The 9,662-nt window shown below is 40.0% G+C and overlaps 2 protein-coding genes across 2 annotated transcripts; one reads left to right on the top strand and one right to left on the bottom strand.

Annotated features, from left to right (window-relative positions):
• Positions 1–274: 274 nt before the first annotated feature.
• Positions 275–2,462, bottom strand: med20 (mediator complex subunit 20). Its single transcript, XM_035151003.2, has 4 exons — positions 2,361–2,462; positions 1,923–2,068; positions 780–1,033; positions 275–693 (listed from the first exon to the last, which is right to left on the bottom strand). The coding sequence occupies exons 1-4, from the start codon at positions 2,372–2,374 to the stop codon at positions 472–474; spliced, it is 636 nt and encodes a 211-aa protein (XP_035006894.1). The 5' UTR covers positions 2,375–2,462; the 3' UTR covers positions 275–471.
• Positions 2,463–2,596: 134 nt separating this feature from the next.
• Positions 2,597–8,825, top strand: bysl (bystin-like). The gene is made up of 7 exons (XM_035151001.2): positions 2,597–3,024; positions 4,368–4,524; positions 4,647–4,785; positions 5,367–5,500; positions 5,594–5,754; positions 7,898–8,000; positions 8,145–8,825. The coding sequence occupies exons 1-7, from the start codon at positions 2,736–2,738 to the stop codon at positions 8,497–8,499; spliced, it is 1,338 nt and encodes a 445-aa protein (XP_035006892.1). The 5' UTR covers positions 2,597–2,735; the 3' UTR covers positions 8,500–8,825.
• Positions 8,826–9,662: the final 837 nt, after the last annotated feature.

Below are 9,662 nucleotides of genomic sequence, written 5' to 3'. Positions count from 1 at the left end.
ATACTTATGCAAGGCACTGTATATATATTTTATTTTCTATTTTAAATTTTTTCTATTCTATTTTATTCAATATTTTTGTTGCTTGTAATATTCTGAGCATTGCTATAAGAGAGCCTGTGACCCAAGCATTTCATTGCCAGTGACTGCTTATTGTAATTGTTGTGCATTTGACAATAAACTCTTGAATCTTGAATCTTGAAATATTCATATATGCATCATCATTATATGTATATGGATTATAATACTGTAAACAGTCAGAAACACAGATTCTGGCTACTTTTCTCCACTTGGTCTCTTTAATACAAAATGTTTTTATCAAATGGGGGTGTAACACAATTGAGGCTCTAGAAATAAAAAATCCTAGGCTTTCAAAAATACCTAGATATCATTCATATCCATAGGACCAGAATCAAAGCAACATTAATACAAAGATTAAAAAAATTAGATCTCTCTCTATGAACATGTGACAGTTCAACGCACATTACTTCCTGGCATTTGCATTTTACGAAGTTTGTTAAACAACTCCAGGTATTGAGTCATGGTGTCGACGCTGTCAGATGGTGCGAAGAGGCCTTCAGGCTTGGCGACAAACACAGACGGCAGTTCAGGGACGCTGGGACCAAGAAAGGACTGCATGAACTCCTTAATGAGATTCCAGCAGTCCCCTGGAATCACACAGGGACAGTACTCCACCTGAGGAGACACAGCAAGTCAATACACAGTGGTAAGATGTGATGTCTCCACTCTAACTATTAGGATCAAACTATGAAAGCATATACCTCTACTGATATTCCTCTGGCACTGGAGCTCATTGTCACGGTACCAACTTTTATCAAAAAGTCACAGTAGCGGTATCTCGAACCACGACACTCCACCTTGTGCCCCTTGGCATTCTGGAAGTGGCTTTTTAGTTTCACCATGAGGACATCAAAGTTTGCATCCGCCACGACGCAGGGTCCACCTTCAAACAGAGCCAAGCAGCTCAGGGGAGTTTCAGTGTTGTGCATCACGTATAAGAGCTTGGTGGGTTGACCTGAAATATCAGACAGAGAACAGAAGCACAGATTGTCAAAGGTTTATTTACTCACATTGTCACATTGCTGAATACTTCCACTTTGTAGGAAAATATATTTCACATCTTAGAGATGTTTAGATGTTTTAGATGCAGAAATAACACAGACTTTAGTCAAATATGATGCAATGTTACTGTGAGAACCAGCCACACATGGAGTTTATAGTATTAGTCTATGAGGTTAGATAAAAGTTTAAACAGAGCCCTACACATGAATCGATTGGCCAACCAAAAGCAGCTGATATGATCCTGTCACAGATAACTGCATCTGTGTTTATGTTTGCCGATATTAAAACTTTTATTTTCCAGAATGAACAATGCAGAACAACACTTTGGCTGTCGAAAATTGTGTCATTATGTAATGTGTCCATAAAAAAATTGCAATTTGCTATAATTTTTTGCAATGATTTTTGCAATGATCAATGCAAATATGTTCACAATGCAGAAAAGATGAACATTTCAGTTTACATTTACTTATTTCAAGTTCTATATCTTTTGATATTTGTATTTCTTTTAATTTATAGTTATTTACAAGAAAAGTTTATGATTTAACTGTAAAATATGAAGCCTTGATAACATTTCTTTTTCATAATGATTTTATAATGACATATTCGGAATCATTGCCAGTATTTTTTTTCCAGTCAAAAACTCTTATCTGTGGGGCTCTACCTACAACAATAACACCACAGCTGCATGAGGAACGGGAGTAACCAAATCAATTGATAAATTATGATGATATGCAATGTTTCACAATGTTCCCTGTCTGACATTCACCATTCAACACGTGCATTTTTATCCACTGGTCTTTGCTCATCAAGACACATCAGAGCATTGAGTTATTAAATATTACCGCTGACATTTCCTGTGGCATGGTAGGTCTCACAGTCCACACAGAAGCTGCCCTGCTTCACTGCACCCAGCTGATCCAGTTTCTTGTGCAGGATGTCCACTGTCTGCTGCACACTCTTCCCCTCCGCCACAGGCACCTGACACACACTGTGAGACAGACACACGCGCGCACACACACACACACACACACACACACACACACACACACACACACACACACACACACACACACACTTGAACGTCATCCTCATCATGGCCATGTAACGTTATCAGTGCTGCTCCAGAGCATCGAGTGAATAAAACTATAACACATGTGCAGTGTCTGAGGTGAAGGGCAGAGGATTATGGAGCCGTGTGTAAATTAGAGTTAACATGTTCAAAATCAAATTGGTTGACGTTTAATTTCAATAAAGCTAAAACCATTGAGCAATAATCTCACCAAGTGACTCCCATTGATGTTTTGCCTCCAGTTGTAGTCGAGTCTTTTCAATTACTACTTCCGGGTTATAAGTTGAACTTCCGGTACATTTAAATAAGCGTATTTAATTTAATTTTAAATAGCCATTATATATTTAACAAACCACACTGCCAGTTATATTCATGTAGTTTCTACAATAAAGTCATTTAATACTGACAAAAATGCTAACGTGTTATTTTTGCTAGGTGACGGACTTGACGCGACTCAGCACGTCACTTCCTGCGATGGCAACCTGCACGTGTTGAGCTGTGACTGTTTACAGAACTTCTTCCTTTTAGACCTTAGCTAGCACATGCTAACACATAACAACAAGATTGTAGCTGTCAGCGTGCAGAGATGCCGAAAGTGAAGAGATCCAGAGGAGGAGGAGGTGGAGGAGCAGGAGGTGGAGGAGCAGGAGGAGTAGTACCAGCCGTGGCGCTGGCGGACCAGATCCTACAGGCCGACACGTTTCGAGCCCGGGGCCGAGTGAAGATCAGGGACAGTCGGGAAGAAAACGAGGACAAGTACGTGGACGAGCGGCTGTCGAGGAAGATCCTACAGCAGGCCCGGATCCAGCAAGAGGAGCTGCAGAGCGAGTATGGTGTGGAACCGGAGAAGAAGAAGATACCGGTCACTGTCCTCGGTAAGTACAGCCACTAACTATCTGCTGCTGCCTGGTACATGTGGCTTTTAAACCTGTGCACGAGATCCACTAAACTGACAGAAATGTGAATGAAGGCTGGTGTGGCAGGACTTGTTCACAACCTATGTAGAGACACAGGAACTGGTTCCTATATAACAGTCGTTAAATATAACAACTCAATGTTTGTACTGATCACAGTTTAAATAACACTATGGTCAAAAGTATGTGGACACTTTACTCTTCTGCTTTTATTTCAGCTTTTGGACACACTCATCCCCTTGGTTCCCTTTAACAGACACCTTGATGCTACATTAATGACCATACTCATCTCCCAAGGGGCTTCAGAGCAAAACCACTTGAAGAATCCTTATTGATCTCTTCTATCTCCCATAGGACATTAATGATACACTTAAACAATGAAGATGTTCATAGAAGCATCTATCATATCATGTATTGTGCTTGAGTACAGTGTATTGTATGACACATTTTTACTTAATCTGGTCCTCTGGAGTTAGGTGTCAGCTTGCCCTGGTTGGTAGTAGTATATGGAAGGTTTCCTCCTGTTTCAGCACAGTAATGGTTAATGGGCTTCATTTATATGACTCTTTTCTAGTCTTATCGACAACTCAAAGCACTTAATACAACAAGTCACATTCATTCAATCAGACTTTCATACAGCGCTACTTAATGCTCCGCTTGTCAGTCACTCTCTAATGGAATCGCTCCCTCAGAGGCAATTTAGGGTTCAGTGTCTTGCCCAATGACACTTCAGCATTGCGTTGCTCTATCTCCTAAGCCGCAGCCACTAAAGAAATGGATTTCTTCTAAGTTTGAGTGGCAGAAGCAGAGTGTGCTGCACAAACACTGACCCCCCTCCCCATCTATTACTAATAGGACAAGTGAGAGCAAAGTTTTATCTCCCAACATCAGTGGCCAACTGCTTAATGCTCCGGCTGCTGTAAAGGACCAAATCACTTGGCAGGTTCCAAAGTCTTGTGGGAAACCTTCCCAGAAGAGTTGAGGTCCTTGTAGCAGCACATTGATGCCCGTGGTTCAGGAGTGAAATATTCAGTACATGCCTCTGGGTGTGATGTTTGGTTAACCATGCACTTTTGGCCACTGTCATTACTATAATTTGCGTTTTTACTGCTAGTTTCATCACAAGAGATTTGACCTATAAGCTTCATAGAAAAAGATGATTATCTTTATCCTGCATGTGTACAAATTGATTATGTTTGTAAAGTGCCATGAAATTTCCCACTTAAATCTGAACAAACATCACTCAACCATGAGATGGGTTTTGGTAAACGTCTGTGTGACTATGTCTTGTCATCATATTTTAGGGTCTGGCTCTCAGGATGCAGATTCAGACGAGGAGTGGCCAGCACTGGGACAAGCGGGTGCTGGAGACAGCGATGCCGAGGGTGACACAGAGGTCGTCATTGACCCTGATGACGAGAAGGCCATGGAGATGTTCATGAATAAGAACCCGCCAGTGAGGCAAGAAATGACACAAGCCTGGCTTTACCTCAGAAGTATCTGTGCACTTAAATGATTCAAAGTAGATGATGAGTTTCCTTTTTAAATGCTGAGCTTCTGCGTTATTTTCATGCCTCTTGCAGACGGACCTTGGCTGATATCATCATGGAGAAGATCACAGAGAAGCAGACCGAGGTGGGAACTCTGATGTCAGAGGTGTCGGGCTGTCCGATGCCCCAGTTGGACCCGAAGGTAGTAGAAGTGTACAAAGGTGTCAGTAAGGTGAGTCGTCCTAAAATATAGAACTTAACCTGCACAGGTGAACACAGCACTCATACAAATTTGTACGTGTGAATTAAAGGAAAGAATGTATGAATATATAGAGGAACATAACGTCAGATGATTTTATACAGGGCACATTATAGTCACTGAATGAAATCCCTTTATCAAGGCTCCCACAGTCACAGGATCATCTTAATTCAACACCTATAGGAGATTTCAGAGTGACACATGAGTCATGGCCCCCAACAATCATTATTTAGCGTAGTGGTGTTCTTGACTTGTATTCACAGTTTTTCTTCAGGCTTTTGTTGGCAAAAAAACACATCCAGATACTTTTGTTATGGTTCTTCCTTCAATTTGATCCCATTCGTAAATAGCTCACATGATGAGATTGTGATTTCTGCTTGACAAACTGGACAAACTGATATTTGCTCATTGCTCAGGTCTTGTATGATTCCTCTATGTTCATAGGTAGATTGGATTTTATTGTTTTGCATGAACCAATGACCCGTGTTCCCTTTTAGTGCTTGTGTGTAAATGTGAAGTATTAAATTAAAAGATAATTTTTTGTTTTGCTTCAGGTTCTGTCAAGATATCGCAGTGGTAAATTACCAAAGGCTTTTAAAATAATCCCTGCGCTGGCCAACTGGGAGCAGGTTCTATATTTGACTGAGCCTGAAACCTGGACAGCTGCTGCCATGTATCAGGCAACAAGGTGAGCCCCCAGAGTATTACTTCAAATAAACACATCAAATGATGAGATTTTAAAACAGTACAGTGAAATACCCTTTCCTTGCTTTTCTCATAGAATCTTCTCCTCGAATCTGAAAGAACGAATGGCCCAGAGATTTTTTAACTTGGTGCTGCTGCCCAGAGTACGAGATGATATTGCAGAGTATAAGAAACTCAACTTCCATCTGTACAGTGCCCTGAAGAAAGCCCTGTTCAAACCAGGAGCCTGGTTCAAAGGTGAGACAACAGAGCGTTCCATCCATGTTTACTATTTCTTTGACTTTCTTTAACATTGCAAGATAAGATGTTATTTTTTTTTAACATTTTTGTTGATTTCTCAGAAAATAATTCATGGTTCTTGATGCAAAAAATGTTGAGGGTACTGAGATTTCCGAGCTTGTGCGATTTGGTGCAGACCCCCCCAAAAAAACTATATCTAGTGAATATAAATGTGGTTTCATAAGAGGACTGTTGGGCCTTGTGCTCTCAAAATTAATTCCCAGTGCAGCTTTGGTATTTTTACTTAATTGTTGAGGACTGACTCTAATTTTCCAATAGTTCTCCCAGTGAGATGGAAACTGATTTCCTGTGTCCTCTGACGTTGTAGAGGACAAGCTTAAATTAAAATGTGAATCTGAATTGTTCATTACTGCCTGATTGTCAATCACCATCAGTCATATTCCTCTAACCGTCCTTAGTATTGTTGAAAATAAATGATGAGCTGAAGCTTTCTGTGGAGCTTAAATCCTGATTTGCCTTGTGGGCGTGTGGACAGTCATCGTGTGTCATTGAATGCTCAGTGAATGCCCGGCTAAGCTCCACTCACACTCGACATTTCAAAATAAGTGGGGACAGTGAACGAATAAGAGGATTTGACAGAGGAAGAAAATATGAGCTTTCTGGGACATGCCATGTTTCTCATCTCGGCACTAAATTTAGAATTTTTATTCTGAGGACAGCGACAGAGGATTATCTGGTGTCCACAGGGTAAATAACACCATTGGTTCTGGAAGCCCAGTAATTAACACACTCTAAATTTGGGTCAACTCATCCTTCACATTCCCAGAGTCTCATTTGGCCAATAGTTGCTGAAGATTGTTTTTTTCCCTGTCTTTAATCTCATCCGTCCTGTGCGTTCACACAATTTGTCCCAGTTTGATAGAACTGTTTTCCCCAAACATCCAGTGACCCATATTTTGAAATCCACCAGTGTAAGATAACACCACTAAGTGGCAGTGTCGCTCACAAATACACTGTATTACCACTTTCCGAATGAATGATGGAGCTAATTGACCACTAGAGGGGAGCATTTTCCATTAAATATAGTTTTTAAGGATAATTTAGATTTAACAAAATAAATATTTGTTGAATGAATTTGAGGTAAAACAGTTCATTTTATGTTTTTCATGATAAACATACAATGCAAGTTCTGTAACGATGCTAGAGTTATACCCCAAAATGCTTTTCTTCTACAAGATTAGTTTTGGTTTTGTTGTTTTGTGCAAATATGCCAAAAGCAAACAAAGTAGCCCCCTTATGACTGAGTTATATGCACAGTGTAGTATTATTTCACCTCTGGAATTAGATTGTTGTCAGTACAGTAGCTGCCAACTTCTGTTACATTTGCCAGTAAAATTAGAATTGGTCTTAATTATTAGTTTTTTCAACAGTTTTTTACCAGTTTTTTACCTTTTGCCTTTACATCAAAGTGTATCTTGTATTTTGTTGCATGTAAATATATTACCAGTTAAGTTTTTATAAAAGGGTCACTGAACCAGTTTTATAGATCAAAGTCTAAGTGCCTGTCACAGGGAGAACAACCGTTGTAAAAACAGTTGTGTAATGTGCTCTTTGGCTCAAAGAGGAAATTCCTCTAGCAATATAACCAGATATCTAGAAACATGAAACAGAAAGTCAGTTTACCAAACAGTGCAGTGAGGGTGTAATACCAAGCTGTCTGTGTTCACTGTAACAATATACAGTAAACGTGTTGCATAACAATATGGACGGGCCTGAAAACTAAACTCGCATGAATGTTTGACGTAGGCTTCAGTGTGGCACTCCATAATGGATATAGTGTTACTGGCCAGCTCCGTCAGTCACGCAGCTTTCATGGGTTCTCCAATCATCTGAACACTAAGTCATTAACGTGAGAATCTCTCCCATCTCAGCAATTCACACGTTATGACACAAACACAGCGTGAAAGATTTTTTCTTATGTGCTTATGTTACTGTTATAATACTGTTACTGTCACTATACCCATATTGTGGCTTCTCCTGCATCAATTTCTGACCTTTTCATAAGATCTGTCCAACACCTTATGGAAGTGTAGTACTGCAGGAATACTCTTTAATACTTTATACCGCTTCTGTCACACAGGTATTCTGATTCCTCTGTGTGAATCTGGGACATGTACTCTCAGGGAAGCCATCATCATCGGCAGCATACTCACAAAGTGCTCAGTCCCTGTGCTCCACTCCAGGTGAGGTTTCCTTTCCCTGACACACAGCGGACAGATGTTGGCATCATTAGATGTTGGGTTTAACCACTTGTACTTTGTATTGCTTTATTTGGCAAGTTAAAGCAAAGTCAAGGTTGCATAACATGAACAATCCTTGTGTTTCAGCGCTGCAATGCTTAAATTGGCAGAGATGGAGTATAATGGAGCCAACAGCATTTTCCTGCGTCTGTTGCTTGACAAGAAATACGCCCTGCCTTTCCGTGTCCTAGACGCCTTGGTGGCCCACTTCCTGTCCTTCCGCAATGAAAAACGTTTGCTTCCTGTTCTGTGGCATCAGAGTTTACTCACCATGGCTCAGCGCTACAAGGCTGACCTGGCCTATGAACAGAAGACAGCACTGCTGGAGCTGCTTAAGATACAAATACACCCTCAGGTCACCACAGAGATTCGCAGAGAACTTCAAAACTCAGAGTCACGGGATGTCGAAATCGGGCTTCCTGTTACAGTGGAAATGGATTGAGGGTTCAGCCCAGTCTGATGCATACTCCTCCTCCTCCTCCTCTGATGCAAATGATTAATGTTTTCTTCAGCATGGAGACAGATTTATTAAATCTGACTTCATCGATCATCCTGTTTTGTGAAAGGACAGTTTCGAAGATGTGACTCATTACTTTGTATCAGAGCTATAATTAGCTTCCTCCGCTCGGATGAGATCACTCTATTAAAAATGATGTATTTTCATGAATCTGTTGCAGTGAAGTCATTGCCTGGAAATACAAAGACTGGTATTTGTGTACATTTAATGAAGTTTTGTTGCAAAGATTTGGATTAAAAAAACAAACTGAATTGTTGGTCAGGGATCATTTGTGTCTCAAGATTTTATGTTCACAACTTTTTAAGAAATACATAAAATAGTAAAGAAAGTTAACAGAGACTGTCTAAATTACAACCTGACTCAAGGCTGAACAATGGTTTTAGCCATTGATTATGGTTGTAAAAAGTTATACATTTTATTTTAAAGAAAGGAAAAGGAAATTTAAGTATACACAATCAATATATAACCAAACACTGTAAACCAAGGGGGAGAGAGAGACTTGCAGGAGGCCACCGGGTGAGTGAACCTGACGACCAGCGAGAGGCCTGCTCAGAGAGGGAAGTCCTACTTCTTTACTTTAAGTTTAAGTGCCATATGTTTATCTGAATTATCATGACATTTTAAAATTTGCAATTAAGTTACGCAACATTTATGTACATAATTCAGTTTTATTTGTATGGTGCCAGATCACAACATACATTATCTTAAGGTACTTTTCAGAGTAAAGTTAAGACCGTACACAATTATAGAGAAACCCAACAGTTCCCACACAGAGAAAACAAAACTCCTCTTTAGCAGGAAGAACCCTCAGGCTGAAGAGGTGTGGGCGGACATCTGCCTCCACCGGTTGTGCCTAGAGGAGAAAAAGACCAGGAACAGTCCTGTAGCCGTCATGTTTGTGCTCTGCCAGTCTGGTTATTCTAATAAAAACAAGAGATATTCTTAGATGTAATGATGTTATTAATGATCACAGCACCAGTCAATAATAATAAATAAGTTGTTGATCAAACAATGTAGAAAATGCCTTATAGTCAATACCTGAAAAATAAATTAAAGCTATTTATGAAGAGACTAGAACTGTAAATGTG

The sequence above is a fragment of the Hippoglossus stenolepis genome, chromosome 3, assembly GCF_022539355.2.
Source record: "Hippoglossus stenolepis isolate QCI-W04-F060 chromosome 3, HSTE1.2, whole genome shotgun sequence".
NCBI classification, from domain to species: Eukaryota; Metazoa; Chordata; class Actinopteri; order Pleuronectiformes; family Pleuronectidae; genus Hippoglossus; species Hippoglossus stenolepis.
Note: the sequence above shows the minus strand (reverse complement) of the source record. Positions and strands in the feature narration are given on the sequence as shown.